The sequence below is a fragment of the Amblyomma mixtum genome, chromosome 10 (assembly GCF_055824585.1).
Source record: "Amblyomma mixtum isolate Tamu chromosome 10, ASM5582458v1, whole genome shotgun sequence".
In the NCBI taxonomy this organism is placed as follows: Eukaryota; Metazoa; Arthropoda; class Arachnida; order Ixodida; family Ixodidae; genus Amblyomma; species Amblyomma mixtum.
This window is the reverse complement of record NC_143021.1, coordinates 87862586-87884739: the sequence shown is the minus strand read 5'-3', so window position 1 is coordinate 87884739 and position 22154 is coordinate 87862586. Positions and strand designations below refer to the sequence as shown.

The 22154-nt window shown below is 48.9% G+C and overlaps 2 protein-coding genes across 4 annotated transcripts in view; one reads left to right on the top strand and one right to left on the bottom strand.

The window, feature by feature from the left end:
- Nucleotides 1–22154, bottom strand: part of LOC149326383 (uncharacterized) — a 101155-nt gene that overhangs the window by 62431 nt on the left and 16570 nt on the right. The gene's annotated exons all lie outside the window — the stretch shown is intronic.
- LOC149326384 (uncharacterized) lies at nt 7627–13111 on the top strand. Of its 3 annotated transcripts, XM_089562729.1 has the most exons (8): nt 7627–7685; nt 7856–7918; nt 8092–8154; nt 8358–8420; nt 10080–10175; nt 10383–10478; nt 11241–11988; nt 12849–13111. In XM_089562729.1, exons 7-8 carry the CDS (start codon nt 11277–11279, stop codon nt 13082–13084), a joined length of 948 nt encoding a protein of 315 aa, XP_089418855.1. In that variant the 5' UTR covers nt 7627–7685; nt 7856–7918; nt 8092–8154; nt 8358–8420; nt 10080–10175; nt 10383–10478; nt 11241–11276; the 3' UTR covers nt 13085–13111. The 3 variants fall into 3 exon arrangements, with proteins under 3 accessions (XP_089418855.1, XP_089418853.1, XP_089418854.1); XM_089562727.1 differs by lacking the exons at nt 7627–7685; nt 7856–7918; nt 8092–8154; nt 8358–8420 and having other exon boundaries at nt 9964–10175; XM_089562728.1 differs by lacking the exons at nt 7627–7685; nt 7856–7918; nt 8092–8154; nt 8358–8420; nt 12849–13111 and having other exon boundaries at nt 9964–10175; nt 11241–12294.

Below are 22154 nucleotides of genomic sequence, written 5' to 3'. Positions count from 1 at the left end.
ATGGATGGATGGATGGATGGATGGATGGATGGATGGATGGATGGATGGATGGATGGATGGATGGATGGATGGATGGATGGATGGATGGATGGATGGATGGATGGATGGATGGATGGATGGATGGATGGATGGATGGATGGATGGATGGATGGATGGATGGATGGATGGATGGATGGATGGATGGATGGATGGATGGATGGATGGATGGATGGATGGATGGATGGATGGATGGATGGATGGATGGATGGATGGATGGATGGATGGATGGATGGATGGATGGATGGATGGATGGATGGATGGATGGATGGATGGATGGATGGATGGATGGATGGATGGATGGATGGATGGATGGATGGATGGATGGATGGATGGATGGATGGATGGATGGATGGATGGATGGATGGATGGATGGATGGATGGATGGATGGATGGATGGATGGATGGATGGATGGATGGATGGATGGATGGATGGATGGATGGATGGATGGATGGATGGATGGATGGATGGATGGATGGATGGATGGATGGATGGATGGATGGATGGATGGATGGATGGATGGATGGATGGATGGATGGATGGATGGATGGATGGATGGATGGATGGATGGATGGATGGATGGATGGATGGATGGATGGATGGATGGATGGATGGATGGATGGATGGATGGATGGATGGATGGATGGATGGATGGATGGATGGATGGATGGATGGATGGATGGATGGATGGATGGATGGATGGATGGATGGATGGATGGATGGATGGATGGATGGATGGATGGATGGATGGATGGATGGATGGATGGATGGATGGATGGATGGATGGATGGATGGATGGATGGATGGATGGATGGATGGATGGATGGATGGATGGATGGATGGATGGATGGATGGATGGATGGATGGATGGATGGATGGATGGATGGATGGATGGATGGATGGATGGATGGATGGATGGATGGATGGATGGATGGATGGATGGATGGATGGATGGATGGATGGATGGATGGATGGATGGATGGATGGATGGATGGATGGATGGATGGATGGATGGATGGATGGATGGATGGATGGATGGATGGATGGATGGATGGATGGATGGATGGATGGATGGATGGATGGATGGATGGATGGATGGATGGATGGATGGATGGATGGATGGATGGATGGATGGATGGATGGATGGATGGATGGATGGATGGATGGATGGATGGATGGATGGATGGATGGATGGATGGATGGATGGATGGATGGATGGATGGATGGATGGATGGATGGATGGATGGATGGATGGATGGATGGATGGATGGATGGATGGATGGATGGATGGATGGATGGATGGATGGATGGATGGATGGATGGATGGATGGATGGATGGATGGATGGATGGATGGATGGATGGATGGATGGATGGATGGATGGATGGATGGATGGATGGATGGATGGATGGATGGATGGATGGATGGATGGATGGATGGATGGATGGATGGATGGATGGATGGATGGATGGATGGATGGATGGATGGATGGATGGATGGATGGATGGATGGATGGATGGATGGATGGATGGATGGATGGATGGATGGATGGATGGATGGATGGATGGATGGATGGATGGATGGATGGATGGATGGATGGATGGATGGATGGATGGATGGATGGATGGATGGATGGATGGATGGATGGATGGATGGATGGATGGATGGATGGATGGATGGATGGATGGATGGATGGATGGATGGATGGATGGATGGATGGATGGATGGATGGATGGATGGATGGATGGATGGATGGATGGATGGATGGATGGATGGATGGATGGATGGATGGATGGATGGATGGATGGATGGATGGATGGATGGATGGATGGGAGCGCCCCCTTTGAAACGGGGTGGTGGCAAATGCCACCATGCTCAGGTTTTCTTCTTTATTTTTTTTGTTTATTGTGTTGGGAATTCTCATTAAGAATCGCTACCATCTTTACCTACGGTTTCCTACAATTCTAACATTATGCCACATCTCTGCTTTTCAGCCACCAATCCTCCAATCGCTTTTTGCTGACTTCCACTGCAGATTTATTGCTTGGCGTATTGTAGCGCCATCATGCGGCACCCACGGAAAATCCCTCACGCAAAGTACAATGCTGGCCCAGTAGATGGCGCCATAATGCAAGCACAAATGTTTGCCGATTATCTCACGTAAGTTGTCTTAAGTGCCTCCTTGAATTTTTCCGAATAGCGCGACAAACAGTTAAAGGACGCTTAAGCCTCGCCTTTAAGAGTGTAACGCGACAGAGTATCGCAGCCTGCCAGGGAGCCCGCGGAACGCCATCGCCCGTTCGGCGCGACGCCTACCCCGTTGGACAAATTGCTCGGAGTCTCTAGGAGGCCTCTCAACAAATCCGATGCCACGAATGCCAGCATAGCTTCCACGCTGAACGAACGGGCAGCAAGCCGCGTGGTGAACACGCCTTGAATGTGCGCTGCGTTGTTCGCCGCTTACCGCGTGACTTTTGCGTCCCCGCACGGCCCCATGCGCCCGAACGAGACGAGCGGGAGGCGCTAAAGCCCCTCATTGAAACAAAAGTAGCGAAAAGCTTTGAACTTTCCGACACACCTCCTCTCCTAGCGCGCCGCCGGGTAATCGAGCCTCTCATTGGCTGACGCGCAATGGTCGCGTGTTAGCGCGCGCTTTTTGGCTCCGCAGCAGACGCCGGCGCCATTGCCGGGGCTTCGTTTCCTTTTGCAACACAGTTTTGGCGGGAGCGTTTTCCCACCTTTGATGGTGTCTACGCGCTGCGGCGACGCCGAGCTTTTGTTGCACTTGCGGGTGCAACAGCCAAGGAGCCAGTGGGAAAGGTTTTTCCTCATTCCGTCCGCAAAAACCAATGCGGCTCGCCGAAAGGTTTCGCTGCATAGGATCGGCCGGGAAAGCATTGATAATGAGCTGGATCCCTGTCTTTACGATGCAAGTGCCGCTCTTCAGTTGTCAGTCGCGTTTTTTTTTTTCGAAGGATTTGGTGTGAAGCGCGAGCGACTGCAGTCTTTCTTCGCACTTAATGCCATCTGGCATGGTTGTAGATGGATTTGTTCGCTCGCGGGCTACAAAAGCCTTGCTGCTCGTTGTCTTAGCCCCGCCTTTCAGGCTGCTGGCTCTGCTAGGCTCTGCAAGCGTAGCTTTGATGTAGCGCGCGTTTCGTGGCGTGTTCGTGGTTGATGTCGGACTCGTTCTCGGGCTCGACTCAGAACTTGCGCTTCATTTTGTTTGAAGTCTGCTGTTTAAGCTGCTCGCGGTGCAGGTCTAGCTAGGTTTCATGTTGCGCGCATCGCTGGACGTAATTGTTTTGTTGCAGCTGGACTCCTTCGCGCACGAACTCGGTTCCAAAGGGGTGGTCCTCGCTGTTGAAGCCCCCGGTGTTCATGCTGCTCGCGGTGCAGGACTAGCATTCATGCTGCGCGCACTGCTGACCGCATTTGTTCTGGCAGGGTTCATACCAAAATCGGTCGTTACTGTGCCCAGGAATAGCGACCGAACTATCGCTTGAATACTCGATATCTGCTAGGATAATACTTGAGAATGCATGCTAGGACCTCCGTCAAACATAGTTGCATACTTTTTTTTGTGTGTTTTCAACTTTCGCGTGAAGCAACTTCCTAAACGGACAACGTTTTGCTTCGAACTGGACTGAGTGAATTTGAGTTTTTGTTTTTCAGCTCGAACTTTTTTCGCGCTGCTTCGACCGAAAGCGATTAAGGAACTGCGGCAGTCCAGACTGTTGCGCATTATGCATGGCAATTACACGATTGAAGACAGTGTCCTCTCATAAGCCATTATTGCGTATGCTGACCCAAGATCACAATCACTAAAACAAACATTAAAGTGGGTCGTAAAGCGCTGTAGCTGCGCGCGATGCAGCGGTCAAAAGCCTTTTTTAATTGCTGTTACTCAACCCAAACAATTAACCCTACATCAAAATTATTCTCCTCACAACCGTGTAACAGTGCGCAACTACGGCAGCGTTAGCCTGCGAAGTGTCCGAGATATATAGTAACTCTGAAATAACCGCTAGGCTTTCCTGCAATAAAAAAAAATTGCAACTTAGGTAAATAGGAATCTACGCAGAGCCGATTGCCCGAGCAAACGCGCTTTTGAGAGAATATACAATGGCAGCATTACACCGCCATCCATTCATATCAAGCCTAGGCCGCACGTCTATTCGTACGTCGTACCACTTCCCATTGGCGGAGTTAATTATGGTTAAGATTTCGCAAAGGACGCCGAGCTCGCTCGCGCATGCTATTAGACACCTTTAGCATTCCGTGTACCGTGTTCCCGTTACCAGTACCGGTGTAGCGGGAGCCCGTGCGCAACCAATGCGCATGCACACATCGCCTTGACGGCGCCAGATGGCACCAGGTACCGAGCAGCTACACGGACGCCTGCAGCATCGGGACCAATCAGAGTGTGCTCACCGGTGGTGGGCGGTATCCCGGTACTTCAGCAACGGCAACGGTAACATGGTACACGGTATGCTAAAGGTGTCTATTTCCACCGTGTGCACCGCAATCAAAGCGATCGCAGTTCAAAAAGTTCCGATAAAACAGTGCAACATAGGTCAGGGCAGTTGTTTGAGTACACCTATAATTTTTTAATCTCCCATATTATGATCGCATTGCGGCTGAATCGAAGGCAGAAAATGCAAAAAGTTGATTCGAGCGGGTGGTCCACTGCGCACCGAAGCGTGAGCATTGAGGAACAACACTCTGAGGATATTCTCGGCCGCGCATGCCACTTCCGCCGAATCACATCGATCGCAGTACAAAAACTTTCGATAAAGGAATCCAACGATGCTGGGGGCAGTTATTTGAGTAACTAATTCTTCATCTCCCATGCCATGATCTCATTTCGAGAGAAGACAAGGCAGAAAACGCACGCATGGTCTACTGCGCGCCAGAGGGCGAGCGTTGGGAGCGTCTGCTAGCTTCCCCCGGCCTAGGTGCCGCCACCGTCGGAGCCCGGGAGGAGCCGAGAGAAGCAGCGCAGGCATAGGAGGAGTAGGGACGAGATGTCGTTACTTTCAGTTTATTGAGGGGATTTAGGAGGCGCTGCCGTCGCGCGCTATCTGTTGGGGCAGTGGCGTTCATTGCGAGGAGGAGGTTTTAGGGGGCGCCGTCTGATGGCGCTACGTCCGCGCCAAGCGAAGAAGATATTTTTCGCTCACGGCCAACGCCGCCGACGACGTCACCGGCTTTTCTGCGAGACGGGGCCCTTAACGCTGTCGCGTTAAAAGCCACAAGTTAGTTGAGCCCCTTCGGTGACGGTGATCGCGTTTTCTAAATTTTGAAAGCTGACATGGCTATTATTAAGGGCTGGCAGCAAATCTCTTAGTAGTGTAATAGCTTAAACCTCACTATGAGAATTTAGTTCGGCACTTCAGTATCTTGTGTAATTCGCCAGTTTTTTGACGTCCGCCAAAACTGGTACTAATATGCCGCAACAACTTCCCTTTAACTCAACAGCATTTACTTCAAAAGTTAGCCACCGGCTTTCCTGTGACACCTGCTATGTAACTAAGGAAGTTTCCGCATAGGCGACAGCACACAGTGCAGCCGAAAGAGGAACCGCACACCGAAGACGAAGCTGACGGAGCTCGGGCTAGGCTCTCGCATCTTACTTGGCTCTAACGCGATGACCGACAACCCGATCCAACCTGGCCAGCCTGTTTCCGCCGCTGTGATCTCTTCCTGTACCATGCGTCACCGCGACCCTGCCATCTTCAGCTGCACGGACACCGACATATAAGACTGTGTTGCCTCCTGCAAACTTGTGAGCCCCTTCAACGAACGGGACGATGCCGTTAAGATCACGTAAGTCATCTTTTACTTGACAGACGCCGCGAACACTTACCGTTCCAAAACCACAAAGACAATTTTTCTACCAGAGCGGCGCTCAGAACCAGCCTGACCGACGTGTTCTGCAGGCCCACTACCCAGAAACTTCGCGCCGAACAAAAGTTGCGCAGTCGGGCCCAGCAGGCAGGCCAAAACAAGTTATATCGGAGATGCCGTCGACTTATGTACACGCCTGAATCCATCTTTTAGCGAGGCTGACAAAATCAAGCACATTCTGAAAAGGATTGAGGATGGCGCGTTTAAAATGTTAGTGTGAAAAATCCCCAAACCGTCTCTGACGTCGTCGCTTTTTGACAGAGCTTTGACGAGCTCTGAAAACTGCGTCTTGTCACCCTTCATACCAGTGCTCGGAAGGTGAACTTTCGAGCTCGGCTATAGGCAACACTGATCCCGATCAGCCGACCCTTCTATACACCATTTTCCATGTTAGCCTCGAACCCAGTTCGTTCGCAGCGCGCCGACTGCTTTCCTCCTCCCTGGCCTCTGCTTTCCTCCTTCCTGGCCTGTGCAGTCGGCGGACCCCGCATGCCCCCGCTCCATTTTCTGTGTGTGCACGCTTGGCATTTGACGCATTTTTTTGTCACGTTGTGCTTTTTTCGTGCATTTAACGCAATGGCAACAAACTCCAGATCAACAGGGAACCATTGCGTCGTCTTTGGATGCAACAACAACTACCGAAAGCGAAAAACGTTGGAAATAGAAGTATGCGAAGTTCACAGCAAGCCGCGTCAGCACTGCGGTTGCAAGCTTTTTCAGCTGCATCGATTTCCTGCGGACGAAGAGCAGCGGCGGCTTTGGGTTGCAAACATTAATAGAAAAGACTTCTCGCCTTCTCCGTCTTCTCGTGTCTGCTCGAAACATTTCTTCGGAGGAAAACGGACAGACGTAAACACAACGCCAGTGCTTCATCTTGGCTACGAGCGAAAGGTGACTGTTTCAATTATGTTTTAACTAATTGTGTTGTGTGTTTTTGAGCAGCAAGTTAATGAGGCAAATAACATTAATTCAGGTGAAAGTTGGACGGCGACGCATCCACAGGGAGCCTTATGTGCCTGCAAAGAGAAGAAAGGCAAGTACTACCTCCAATCCATCCCTGATCTTGAAAACGGGTTATGAAGTGTGTATGTACTTATATGCTTTGCAGCGCAGTTTTAATTCACTGCTGTCGTTTTATTTCTGTGCAAACATTACTTAAGGGTGCTAAACAAAGACGTATCAGCGTTCACGCTTCTGAAGAAGCCTTCGACGCGGCGGTGTATCGTACCGTTTTCAGAGGGTCTCGCGGCGCTAGTAGTATGAATGGTTAGTCGCGGCCTCCTTTTTCATGTTCTCTTCGCTGGGTGTGTTTCGTTTTAGTGCAGCGTGTCCAAGTTTGCGCCCATTGTTGTTTATAACCTTCATGCGTTAAAGTAACGCTCTTTTCTGCGAGGCACGCCCTCCTGGAGGGCACCGGACTGTTCGGGTAACATGCGATTTAATGTGCATCGAAATCGGCTGAGCGCCCGGTCGTTTTTGCATTTCGCCTACATCGAAATGCGGCCGCCGTAGTCGGAATCAAACCGACGACCTTGGGTTGGGCAGCCGATGGCGATAGGTTCTTAAAGTTTCTAGAGTTCAAGAACAGAAATGCTAGCACACTATTACGCATTATGATGTGTTTGCTAGTTATGTTTTAATGCCTGGTTCTACGTGCTTCCTTTTACTATTAGTAGGCTTCCCTAGGAGATGCACAACCTGTTCCCTCTACAGCAAGCCATGAGCAAAGCAATGACATTGTATGCAACTTCTTTTCATTTCATACCACGCACAAATTGTTTATTGAAGTGTGCTCACTGGCGCATGCACTGCAGCGGTGGTCCTCACTCAAGCTTAAGTTTGTGTACTTGAATGCTTTAAAGGTGCTTTTTGATGATGTCTGTCACATGCTTCGTTCTGATATTTGTAGGCTTCCCTGGAGGATACGCAACCCGATTCCCAGGCAGCAACCAATGAGCCACACAGTGACAGTGTACGCAACTCATTTTCCCTTCATACCTCACATAAACATTGTTTATTGCGGCATGCTCAGTTAGCACATGCACTGCAGCTGTGGTCCTCACTCAAGCTTAAGTTTGTGTACTTGAATGCTTTAAAGGTGCTTTTTGATGATGTCTGTCACATGCTTCGTTCTGATATTTGTAGGCTTCCCTGGAGGATACGCAACCCGATTCCCAGGCAGCAACCAATGAGCCACACAGTGACGGTGTACGCAACTTATTTTCCCTTCATATTTGACACAAAACATGGTTTATTGTGGCATGCTCAATTAGCACATGCAATTCAGCTGTGGTCCTTGCATAGCTTCTTAACTTTATGGACAAATGCTTGCAAAGTAATCGTAAAGTGTCATTTGGTTGGCGTGTTTTAAAGGTGCCTTTCTTTTTACATGCTTTTTCTGATATTTGTAGGTTTCCATAGGAGGTGCTCACCCCGACTTGCCAGCAGGAGACTATGTCTCAAGCACTCGTGATGTATATTAGTAGTTTTTATTTACTGATATATCATATCTCTTGAGTGGGAGCTGCACAGGCTTTCAGCTATTTTATTTGTGACATTCCCTACATCAGAATGAACTGTTTTGTTGCTGCTGTATTGTTTCCCCGTGACCCAAAAGCATGGGCCCAATGAGAAAGCATTGTGACTCACAAATTTGCTAGCAGCTCCAGTAAATTTCAGAAATATGATGCCATATGATTAAAGTTATAACAGAGCAAGTTTCTGCTTGCATCATGCACCAGTTTGGTAAGGTCCTTTCTGTGTTCCACTTGTAGCGCACCACCAGGATAGGCATGGGTGGAACTTTTGCCATATTCAGCAGGTCATGCAGCATGGTGTGATGATGAATGTGGAAATGCATATACTCTCTGACAGGTAGATAAATGTGCAGATTGGTAAAATATCTGATGATTTCTCACTTAGTAACGTACTAGTGTTTACGCATGGGTAGTTCTGCTGTTTGTAAATAGTTGCTGTGTCGTCTTTATTGCTTGAAAGAGCCTTATGTGAACTGCTGGAGACATTTTTGCGGCTTGATGGACCTATTAGGAAATGTGCGACTCCAGAGCAGGCATGAATTATTATAATTGACCAGTGATGTGAAAGACAGAGGATATGGCTATATGGTCTAACTACACTGGTGTGAAGGTGTTGGAAATTCAGAGATGCAGCACTGACACACTTGTACTCAAATCCTTGCACAGACGTGTATGCTTCAAATTTTATACGTTCAGTGCAATCAAAAAACCCCTTGCTCCACTTTACTCATGGTGATGCTTGTGCACAAATGGTTTCAGTAAATAAGGTGAGAACATTAATCACCGCGCGGATGAGGTCGCGCGAACTGCGCACGACGACGGCGATTTTGTATCGATCCCCATTTCGAGATCGGATGCAGCGAGCAGGCTTCGCGCACTTGCGCGGGACATCACGCTTGCCGCGTGGAATTCCGGCCAATTTTGCAATTCCCGTTTACAATCCTTGGACCCAGACCTGAAGCTCCGGCTACCATCAGGCCTACCACGACGAGAAGAAACTTTGCTGTGTCGCCTCTGGCTTGGTGTAGCGTTCACCAATCACTACTCATTCTTAATCGGTATGGCTGATAGTCCTGCATGTTCCATCTGCGGGCAAGACGAGACCATAACCCACATTCTTTGTGACTGCCCTGCCTACACCACCGAAAGGCAGTCTCTCAGCCGTGCGCTGGAGCGCCTAGATACACGCCCTTTCACGGAAATGAAGATTCTCGGCCCCTGGCCGCGGCGGTCGTCGGCGGAGAAGGCCTGCAAGGCACTGCTCCGCTTCTTGAGAACTTCTGGCCTGCACGATAGGCTGTGACTTTAACGAACAGTGACGTTTTATAGTGACCAATTTTCTGTTACTCTCCTTTCTCTTTCTTTTTTTTTTATCCCCTCACCCCCTTCCCCCCGTGTAGGGTAGCAAACCGATTATTATTTCGGTTAACCTCCCTGCCTTTCCTCTTCTATATCCTCCCTCCTATTTATGTTAATTTTAGTGGCTTAAAGACACCAGTTTTCATGCAGTAGCAGTTGTGCATCAGTTAATAGTAGCTGCATGTTATGATTTAAGCAGTGTAAAAGTTCTTTATGAATTTTTTTTTTCATTTGCAGCAAGGTGCCACCTCCGATGGCGCCAGACCAGCAAAGTTTCGTCTAGTTCCTATTAGGGCAACTACTGCTGCGGAAACACAGACATATACAGATCCTGTAAGTGCAGTTGGTTGAATTTTCTCATTTAATTACAACGGTACAGCTGTATTGCAGGATTAAGGAAAAATGTAACATTGCATTTGGTGGCTTAAAGACACCAGTTTTCATGCAGTAGCAGTTGTGCATCAGTTAATAGCAGCTGCCTGTTATGCTTTAAGCAGTGAAAAAGTTCTTTATGAATTTTTTTTTCATTTTCATTTGCAGCAAGGTGCCACCTCCGATGGCGCCAGACCAGTGCCAAAGTTTCTAGTTCCTATTAGGACAACTACTGCTGCGGAAACACAGACAGATACAGATCCTGTAAGTGCAGTTGGTTGAATTTTCTCATTTAATTACAACGGTACAGCTGTATTGCAGGGTTAAGGAAAAATGTAACATTGCATTTGGTGTACATTTTGTTCGTCGGAAAGTTGACAAACCAGCGTGAGAAGCACAAATAATGCACTGGGTGTATCACTTTCAAAATTCTTTCTTTACGAACCATAAATGGCATATGTTGGACCCACACAGAGAACAGTTGAGTAAGCCGCATGGCACCGCACAACATGAGCAGCAAGCCACTGCAGCAGAAAGGCACATCACCAATGCATTGCTTTGTGTTTGGCATCTCCTACAATCGTTTCGTAGCAAAGTTGCCAAAGTTCTTGAAATCTGAGATCATATTCAGGAAATGGTCTGCACTTGAGGCAATCCTGTGATTGCTGTACACATCACAAGTTGAGATGTGAACCACGTGTGCTATGAAAGGTTTTGTTTGTCAAGGCGTGCACAATCAGGGATCAATATTCTCCACTGACTGCTTTTAGTATCAAGAGCTTACCAAACAAGTACCTGCCGAAGTAAAATTAGCATGTACATGGCAGTAAGACGCATTCATGCTTATTCCGTTCAGTAAAAACATTGCTCAGTCTACATAGCATTTGAGGCACCACACTTTACTGCAATCTTCTGCTTAAAGCAGCCGATAACAAAATTTATTTTAAGTTCTCTTTGTGCTGTTGCCAGTTCTTGCAGGCAAGTTCTGTCTGCTTTGATCTCACTCTTTATTATTCCACTTTCCAGGATGGCAGACATGAGGTAGCCAGCCAGTGGGAAGACATGGCAACAGCAGACCATCCGTACTCTGTGCCACTGAACTTGGTTGTATTTCGGCCATCTGTTAGATCAAGGATGTCAGCAGCTGACATTAAGTTTTACACTGGGCTGACAGAGGACATGTTTGAGAGGCTCTCCAAAAGCCTACGACAGTTGTTGCTACCACCCTCACAAGTGCCACAGGAGGATCAGCTGCTGCTAACACTGATGCGCCTTAGACTTGGCCTTCTGCACAAAGATCTTGCTTGGAGGTTTTCAATTTCTACATCACTTGCTTGCAAGATTTTCACTAAAATCTTGAGATGTCTACAGACAATAATGAAATATTTTGTTGTCTGGTTGCCAAAGTCTCGCATAGCAAGCACCATGCCGCAGGAATTTATCAAAAATGGCTATGAGAATACCACATGCATTATGGACTGCACGGAAGTGCCTCTGCAAAGGGCCAAAAAACAAAGGCCCAGGGCTCAGACATACAGTTCGTATAAAGCCTGCAACACTGTAAAGTTTTTAGCAGTTATTGCACCGAACGGCATCATCATGTACGTGTCAAAATCGTATGGTGGCCGGGCCTCCGACAAGCATATAGTGACGGACTGTGGAGTTATGGAATACTTTCTCCCAGGCGATGAGATTATGGCTGACAGGGGCTTCACATTGGACCCCTACCTAGAAGCCCAAGGAGTAAAGCTCAACATGCCAGCCTTCACGAGAGGTAAGTATGCCACACCCTAACTCAGCATGTGAACAGTGCCTTTCACATGAACAAGGCTAGTTTGCAGGTAACCCTTGGCACACAATGTGCCTAAACTACAGTACAGTGCTATCTTGTGAGCTGATCACATAGTGCAGTATATGTCTGGCTGCTGTCAATGTTACAGCCTGCCTGATTAATGCACAGGTTCCTAGCTCAATCTGTTTAGTTGTATAGTATGCCCTTACATTCCTGCGTCATTTTGGTTTTGAGCAAGTGAAGCTTGTCCACTCAAAAATTGATCTGCTCAAGCACCCATTGCAGTAGGCAGCGAGTGAGAAATATAAAGTGCCTGGCAGGTATTAAGGACTGAAGATACAGGGGGCTTCTTAGCTGAATATGGCAAATACTTTAGCCACACAGCACTGACACCATAGGATGGATAGGTTCATAACAGCCTGCCATGTGTGGCTGAATGCAAAACGATTATGCACAGGAATAAGTCGGGCGGTATTAGCGAGGTATTGTTATTGTGCCTGTACTGCCTTGTCAAAGTTTTTGCAGGTAAACTGTGTTGAAAAAATTGGCAGTTGTTTAACTCTGGCGAGCAGAAGCTCTAGTTAAGCAAGGATACACTGTGTTTTGCATCATTAAACATTTTTGTGAAGCATTTCTGTAGCTGTAGCTTTTCGCTGCTCCAAATTGATTTGAATGTCAAACGGCAACCTCCATGACCTTGAGAGTTGTAGCTCGGAGAGTAGAGCTTCGCCCTAAAACATGAGTCATAGTGTATGTTCTCAGGTGCTTGTCAATGTGTGTTCTTCATGCAGTGTGGACTACCAAGTCCATATTTCCATTTTACTTGACAATTTTTCATACAGGCAAAAAGCAGCTCTCTGAAGTGGAGGTCACCCTAACACGACGCATTGCATCAGTGCGCATTCACGTTGAGAGAGCCATCAACAGGATAAAAAACTTCCGCATATTCAAGTCCACCTTGACCATCAAGTCAAAGAAGACAATAGATGCAATGATATTTGTGTGTGCTGGACTCTGCAACTTCAAGCCAGCTCTTATTCGTACCAAGAACCCTCAAGACAGGGCCAGCTCTACCTAAGTGAAGTAAATTATTTCTACAGCTGCACATCTTTCTGGACAATGGGTATTTGCGCACTAAAGCTAGAGATCAAAAAACACAGCAAACCAACTTAGGTATTTTGCACACACTTCAATGAGCCACAGATGAAAGCAGAGACACATTTTCGTAACACACATTTCGTACACATTTTCGTAATTTTCGTCCATTATTTGTGATTCCTGCTGTGCTGGCATCTATCACATGCTCTCCCAGTTACCACACGTTTGCCTTTTTTTGCTTGTACTCATGAGGTGACTATTGGTGACCTAGGTGTCCAACTATTTTCTTTCTTAACTTGCTAACTGTGCTGCCGCAGCACAGTTAGCCGGCAAATGTGTGGTAACTGGGAGAGCATGTGATAGATTCCAGCACCGCAGGAATCACAAATAATGGACGAAAATTACAAAGTTACTCAGGAGCAATTCTCGGGAAATACCAAATCAATCATCAGAAAGGAAATTCTTGCCGCGCTGAGAGTACTTGTTGGGCCAAAGAATTGTAGTTGTTCGGCTATCCCTGAACCAAGTTCTATGAGCAAGAGCATATTTATGCTTGGTTTTACAAGGGAGCACACTGCCTGCATTCCTTATGTTTACCAAGCTGCTTGCCGCCTAGCTACGTACTTTGGATGACAGGACTCGGCCTCAGACAGATACTGTGCCTTTGTTGCGCGTTTTCTTGCCAATTTTCCATCATTAAATGAAAGAGCGGCACAGATACAAGTTGATGAAAATGAAGAAGTTCAGAGCACAGTGCAAAAGCGTGCTGCAGTTTAACGCTCTATGTGAATGCCTGCCCATATAGCGTGGTATCACGCGCTGGCCAAGGAAGCTGATAGCTGCGAGACGGCCCAAGTTCGAATCGAAGTTTTGAAGTTAGTTCCCATGGGCACTTGCGATTCATGATGCTCAAGGAAAACCTGCCGATAGGTGTCAGGATGTGATAAACACAGCACAGAGCCCAGTTTGCGAGACTTCAAACAGGCCCACAAAATGTAAATAATTTCGGAGCAAGTCTTAATTCTATGATGTGCATCACATTTAAGTTTGTCTAAAACCAGCCAAGTATGATTGCTGTACACACCACAGAAGATTTGCTACAAATTTTGCTTTCTGTTGCATAGGCCATTTGAAATCATCGTTCTTGAGCTGGGCTCTGTGCCATTTTTTATCACCTCACAACAGCTATCAGCAAGTTTTCCTTGAGATCATGAATCATCAGTGCCCATGGGAACTAAGCGGCACAGCAAGCAAGTCAAGAAAAAAAGGCAAACATGTGGTAACTGGGCAGAGCATCTGATAGCTTTTAGCACAGCAGCAATCTCAAATGACAGGTAAAATCTAGGAGTTATTGCCTTAGCATATGCTTCAAGGCCCCTCCACCAAGTAAGTCCTGAACACAGGGTACAAAAAGTCTGCTTTTTCAGTCAGACGAGAGGTCACCCCAAAAACTGTGCTACAAATATTTTTCACATATTTTGCTAATCCCTGAAAAGGAGCAGTAATGTGTCCTCTCGCTTTTCACATTTGTGCAATTCTCTCGTATTCTGCAAGGTCAAGCTTGCCTTCAGTTTTCATTTTTTGCAGGCTTGGGAGCAAAGCACAAAAATAGAACCGCTCAAGGCGTGGCATTAAGCTTCTTACAAATGCTTCATTGAAAGGTACTTGCATCAATATAGCACACTTCACTGACCACACATAAAAGAAGCACAGCTTCTTTCCCGTGCACAGCATGGAGAACTGAACCTGCGAGTAGTACTCATTTGTACCATTCTCAGCTAACATGTACGTGTCCTGGTTGATAATGACATCATACTTGCCACCATGAATCATGTCCCTGCAATCATCTACAAATGGACACTTAATCTCGACAACTGCCTGATGAGAGTCAACTATGCCATCAGGCGTTGCAGACAGCCACGGTTTCTCTTTGTAGACATACGTCCCACACTGAACAACTGTCAGACCAAAGTCTGTGGCAAGCTGCTGCCGTGCGACTGACTCGTGCTTGAGGCCATGTTGTGTGGCTGCATTTCCAAAAAAATTTGGAGTTGTCATAGCCTGCACTGCTTTTATTGTAGGGGTTGTAGCACGTTTAGGAATTTTCTTAATATTTGACGCTGTCACCCTGAGCCTTCTTGATATGTGCCATAAATAGTTGTCCTGCTGCCTTGTAGCCGCCTCCAGAGTTGTTATTGCCGCACTAGAAAGGGCAATGTACCTGTTGTAAAACTCTGCGTACAGCACGCAGGTGTGTGGCAAGGCTGAGACATCATCATGAGGCGCATGATGCAATGCAGGTATAATGCTTTGTTGGAGCTGCCGGAATGGAGCAGATCTAGTGGCGTGAAGCAAGGTGCCTGGGATTGAAGCAAACAGAAAGCACGATTACACCAAACAGCGCGCACTTCCAGCAGCTTGCATGCAAGAACATTTGCTGGTTGCACTTGAGGCCAACGACTCGAAAACATGAAAATGAAACAACGTGTAGAAAATGGCCTCGGCATTAATAATCTCCCTTGTGAGGGGCTTCTGTACAACCAATAGAGTTGCGTACAGTTCCTTGTATCTGTATTGCACTTTCTGCTTATTATGCAGCATAAGAGGCTTTTTTTTAGTGGTCTACTTGTTTTGTTTAAATTAGGAGTACACTAATTTACACATATTGTAGTGAATTGCCTCTTACCGGGTGCGTTCACAAGCTCTTGAAATGGACAATCCTTGAAGAACTATTCAAATTCTTTGTCATTTGCAAGCAGGTGGGGCACAGCTGGCACTTTCTTTGGGGGTGTATTTTCGTCAACTGCTTGCTTTCTGCGCTTAAAATCAATGTTTTCAAGCTGAGCTGGCTCCAAGTTCCTTTTTGTGCCCATGTTCCATGCGGCAGTGTTGTCTGTACAGGATTCTCCAGTGAGGCCCTTCACTACTGCCATATCCACTTTCCAAAGGAGTGCGCCAACATGGCTGCAGACTTTTCCTTTTCCAGCCATGCAGGTGCAGCCACTATTCATTACCTCACCGCTCCGTTTACAGCCCACCCATGCTTCGTGCTGTGTCTTCAATGCCTGCGATGCTTGCACTGTGCACTTTAGTAAAATGAAATCACTGTCAACTTCATGCACAAGCACTTGCCCCACCCAACCACTCTGCAGGTAGGTGTATGACTCCATGCTCCTGAAGGCGTTAACTTCTCGCAAGTCGCATGCCTTGTTGGTCACAAGGTAGTAGATGATGTGTGGCATTTGGACATGGGGCCATTTTTTTACATCATCATGCCACTCTGTTATCACAGATTGGTGACGGTATGTCTTGTCTGCAAAAAAAAAAACCAAAAGTTTTAAATGATCCAACAGTGCAACGAGCATCTAAACAATAACATACCGATGCATGCAGTTTCCTTTCTAGCGCTCAGTGTATGACTAGGGTGTGTGTGTGTGCTCTAAAAAAAATAAAAAAATATGTACTGCTGTGCTTCCAGCCTCTGCTAGATACACTGGATACATGCATTTGATTACTGCCAAACTAGTGCTGCAATAATCTGTTGGCGTATGTGCAGGCTCCCTGTTGAACCTGAGTCTCAAGTGACACCAAAGACACTACATCATGACTTATTTTTTTTTGAAGGCTTAATTCTCCCCCCAAACAGCATCACATTTTCTGCACGCGTTTTCAATCAGTACACCTACTGCATTTAGGTTCTAGGCGGGCAGCGGCGGCTAACACGATGTGACGGCTATCATAGTACTGTGTCTGGTGTGTGTCTGCTGCACTGCACACGGCGCTCTCCGCGCACGTTGATAAACAGGCGGCGAGTAAAATGACCGTGAAGCGGCCCCGGGTCTGTGGTCAGCACTATGCTTGATCTCTATTACAGCAAAACCTTAGCGATGTGCCAAGGCAGCGATAGTTTCGGCGATGGAAAGCACTCCTGTCGCCCTTGCTCTACACACCAGTCGTCGAATGCTGGCTTGCTGTTGTACTTCAACACAATAGACTAATCTAGTCGCATTTTTTGCACGGTAAGCTTGCTAACACTGCGGAGCCACACTGTGCCTGGCATGCTTGCATGTAACTTTTTAAGTGAATTGTTTTTATCCGAAAGTACTCGATCCGACGATCGCGATCTTGCCTAACGACGGATAAACAAACGCAACGCGCGTATGAAGGGACTAAACAATACCGCTAGCAAATAATCGGCCAGGTCGCATTTGTGACTGGTGCGGAATATAAACGCGAATGTGGAAATGTATGGACCGAGTGCGATTAGTCGACGCGAGCACCCGGCCGCGAGCACGCATTCCAACAGGAATGGGAAGACCCAGTGCAGAACGAATATTCATCTCGAAAGCCTACAGGCCTGTCGCGCTTTTTCTTCGCGCTAGGTACAATCGGAATATCGCACTCTAGGAACACATTCAAAGCAAATAACTTTAGAAGGAGCCATCACTTACCTCCAATGTTAATCACAGGCGCAGCCGGCGCAGCTGCATTTCGACTAGCTTCTGCAGCTTCATTCCTACTCGAAGCCCCGGACATGTCGTCTCAGCGCAATTGACTCAAGCTCAAAAAATAATTTTTCACACCATGTGCACCACAGATCAAAAATAAGCACATCTGAGAGAAAACACCTGCTGGTTGACTCGGATATCCATGCAAAACAGCTTGATCCCACATTCCAACATGGCGACGATATTGGCCAGATCATAGACGGCGCTGCGCGCACAATATGGCAGCGTCCCAGTAAAATGGTGTATAGCAACTCGACAGTTTGCTCAGGAGTCGGACGCCCGCCAGTTATCATTGGCTGCATGCCAACCCGCCCAACGCCATACCTGTTGCCCTCACTTCAGCGTGTCCTCTAGGCGCAGATTGCTGATATCCCGCCACTGAAATCCGCCCTTCTGGTCAATGCTCCGCTGACGTATATGGAAGCCGTGGAGCAGCCGAGACTTCAGCCCTTTGTTCCTGCCTATGCGCCGCCCGGCACCGTCTTCGCTCGGCTGCAGCTGGCGCCTATAATTCCACTCGTTCACCATTCTCTGCCTCGCACCGGTCCGCACCTCGCGAATCGATGGCGCACGCAAGAAACCGGCCATTTGCTATGCCTCCGGTGTCGCTGGCCATGTGGCCCGATGGCGCCCCACACGGGCAGTATGCGGAGTATGGTCGTGCAAGAGCACGCGAAACGGCGAGACTGTGGGCACTGTAGCTCACGCAACAATATATGGCTACGCGCAGATGTTGCTTTCGCAATCCTCCAGGTTTAACCAGAGCTAAACCACAGCCAGTTTTTGAGACAGATTAACAGAGAGGGTGCTACGCAGGCACTTCCTAATTGATCTCTCTTATCTGCTTCAATTAATTCCTGCGTGCTCTTATCTTTGTTTTTACCAATTAGAACTGTCTTACCATAGGCCATTTTTTTTCTCTACATTGCGATGGTGCTCTCAGAGTCGATCATTTAAACACCAACTAGTCTGTATTACATACTGTTTCTCACACGACAGAGGAATCTAATACACCACACTCTCTTTACATTCAACAAAGGAAGCTCTGTGCTTCTCCTTGCACATCCTGGGCACATGACGTTCTGGTTTGTTAACCCTGCATGGCCTATCGAAGTTATCACGGGCGAAAAAACGACGCCTGCCTCTATGCACTTAGCAGTACGCTTCAACTTGTGGGATACAGTGTGCCTATACGGATCAACAGCAAGTTTTTTCCGTTCTTCTCCGACAGAATGACCAGCAGCTTGCTTATTCACGTTTACCTTTCTCAACAGTGATTCTGCAACAGCTATCTGCAGATAGCCATGGTAGCCAGCGACCGGCAACCTATTGCACTGCTGCTGGAAACTACTGTACATAAAATGAGGACCAGACTTACGAATGGCATTTTGAGGTTGGCAATCGCACTTTTCACCAGTTGGTTAGTTAGTTATATGGGGTTTTATGATGTTATTTTCACCAGTTTGGAATGTGCAGAATTGAAGGGTAGCAAAGGCTTATTGCTACGCTGTTCATATGTCCAGCAGGTATTACCTGGTTCAGAAACCAAGCCAACGTCCAGGAATCTGAGCCTATTATTAGATTGTAGCTCATACGTGATGTGGGGATAAACATGAATCCCCTCCCCATTGTAACGGCCGCGCGTAATTATCACGCGATCCTATGCGCACGCCGTTCGGGAGGTTTTGCGAGGAAGGGCACTCTCGCCACCTCCGCTTCCTTTCGCTCCCCGCCGCGATGCCACCGCGGAGACTTTCCCTCTTTCCCCTCTTAGAACGGAGAGACCTCCTCTCCCCAGCCCGGGAGGAGACGCGTTTCTCCCGAGGCTCGCTTGTCTTCTGGCGGGAGCCGTGCACACGCACGGATCAGAGATCTGCCACGGAGACCGCTGCCCTTATCGCCCGGCCACCGCGTGTGACTTGACCGCCGCGGGCCGTGAGCGAGGAACCACGCGAGGTGAGCGGAACCCTCTTCCCCCCATTTTTGCGTGCGTTCTTTCCTTTGTGTTTTTCACCCCCGCACGCGAGCGGAGCCCTCTCCATCGTTACGGCGGTTGTATTGTTGCTGCTGCATTGTATTGCTCGGGAGCAATAAACGCTCCTCCGAGTAGCATACTCGTCTTTGTCCCCTCTGGCCCAAACCCGCCGTGGTTGCGACTTACCGCACCGCGGTTTGGGGGTCACAGCTCTGACTTCTAGGGCTGGCACACTGGTGCTAGAGAGCGACAACTGCTTCCTTGCCCTTTGAGCGTTACTACAAGAATAACCACCATATTCTTGGCGCCCAACGTGGGGCCAGAGGTGTGACAAACCGAGTGTCTGTGTGAGCGACTGCCGACACACAGACTAGCCATGGCGGCGAGCGTGATTGACATCCAGTCCCTGCTGTGGTTGTCCAATACGGCTTCTCAGCAGCAACATCTTGGCACGGCAGTAACAACTACTGCAGGTTTATTTCCAGAGGCTGAAGCTAGCCCCTGCGATCTCATATCGTTTGAGCCGAGCGGTGATTCACACGACACACTGGCTCAGACGAGCGGCGACGCTAGGCACTTCTCGCCAAGCGCTATGCCGCCAGGTAGGGAGCGCATGGCGCGACACGTGCAATCTTGCTCATCCCACCTGGGCCCTCAGCCAGAACTACCTGGCCAGGCCCAAGAGGCTGTGTTGCGCAATGCCTTGCGCCTCATAGAGAGCCTCACGGGTATCGTGCAGAACAACCTGCAAGCACCCGCTCCAGCGGCGAGTCCGAGGCTAAGGGTGGACCTTCCCAGCTACGGTGGCTACCATGATTTTGTCAGTGCCAACGAGTACCTTGAGCGCATCCTGACCTACCAGCAGGCGACAGGGCTTTCCTATGGCGAGATTCTGGCGCGTGTCGTTCCAATCTCACTGACTTCTCAGGCTGCCCGCTAGTTCCGCCTTACTGGCCATCGGTCTCGCACGATGGAGGAGTTCCGAGCGAGGTTTCGCGAGGAGTTCTTGCCCGCAGATTACGACCGTCGTCTGCGGCGCGAGTTGGAGCTGCGTACTCAGCATCCGGACGAGTCCTTGCTTGAGTACGTGAGGGCGATGGACGAACTCTATCGTTTTGCAGACCCCTCAGCTTCGAATGTGTGCGTTCCTAAGTGGACACAGGCCACCACCCACCGCGGGTTCGAGCTTCGCGCGAGCCAAGGGCCCCGATCAGCCGTCACCACACACACACTGGGACACCGATGCGGCGCACTCAACCTCCGCTGGGAGGAGAGCGATTCGCCGCAAAGAAATAGGCCTCCAAGTTCACAAAGGAGACGTTTATTCACGTCGTCCTTCAGCAGGTACACAAACACTCAATAGTCACCCCGTCCCGGGGCGCGCGAGGAGCAAGGCTCCGCTGCGCGCACGAAGCAACTCGAGTAATGCGCGCCGCTAGCACGCCGCTGCAGGAGAATGTCCCCGCGGCAGTGCTGTGATCTCCCTCTCGTGTCGACCGTTGGGCCGGTTGCGAGAGAGTGGGCAATCAACGCAAGGTACGCCTGTCGGAGGTCGCTGGACCCCGCTGGACAGGCTCGAGCCGCTGCAGGTCAGAGGACACGTGCGGGCGAGCTCGAGTAAGCACTGGTCCGAACGGCAAAGGCCGGCACGGACAAACAGTAACGTACGCACCTTACGCTGTCTCGGAGGGATCCCTCTCTCTCTGGGCCCCGCTCGGACGGTCGCGCCGTGCGCGGCCGCCCGTAGCGGGTCCCGATTTCCCGCCAAAAAGGCGCCAATGGCAAAGGCCCTTGGGGAGCCGGGGCGGAGCTGTGGCTAAATGACAGTGATTAGTCACCCAGCCGCCTCTCCACCGCCTGAGGCGGGAGCAAGGGAAAGAGGAGAAACAACGCGGGAGGCCGGCTAGCCGCGCAAAGGCGACGGCGGAAAGCCAGGATTCCCACATCCCCCTCTCCTTAAATGCCCTCCTACCCATCGGCAAAGCACGCGGCCAAAATCAGGAAATCAATACACAAAAAAAACTACGCTTCAGTTCCAAAATAAAGAAATGAATACAAAAAAAGAAAAAAAAACTAGCTACACTTCAGTTCCAGCCAGAACAACGTAAAAAAAAGGAAAAATAAGGCGAACAAACAAACACTGCCATACGCTTCAAGAAATCAAAACAGCTTGCAGATTATATACACGGTACACAAGACGATGTGAATTCAACTGTACAACTATGTGACAGGTGGGTGACAGTCCCAAAGTTCGGTGGCGCGGCCCAATGGGCCTGTCGGCGACTCACCGCTCGCAGACTTCAAGTTGAACGGGCTGGGAGGGCCGACGACTGATGGCGGTCTTCTTTCCGTTGATGTAGGGTGCGTTGATGACGACGGGGCCGCGGCAGAGCACTGACCTCGCGCCCTTGGACACGACATCACGTTCGGGCACAAGAAAGTTAGTGCACCCCTTTCACGCCGGCTGAAACGGGCGAGGACGTTCGGCGGCGTCCAGATGTGTAACCTTGTCCACAGCGAGGGGTCCTTCTCATCCTCGCGCTCACGCAGAAGGACACAACGGCACA

Bases quoted from the DNA above. Each gene is read 5' to 3' on its own strand.
- LOC149326384 (XM_089562727.1), top strand. From the start codon at position 10,056: ATGAATTTTTTTTTTCATTTGCAGCAAGGTGCCACCTCCGATGGCGCC. The intron at 10,176-10,382 runs GTAAGTGCAGTT...TTTCATTTGCAG, and splicing joins CACAGACATATACAGATCCT to CAAGGTGCCACCTCCGATGG. The intron at 10,479-11,240 runs GTAAGTGCAGTT...TCCACTTTCCAG, and splicing joins CACAGACAGATACAGATCCT to GATGGCAGACATGAGGTAGC.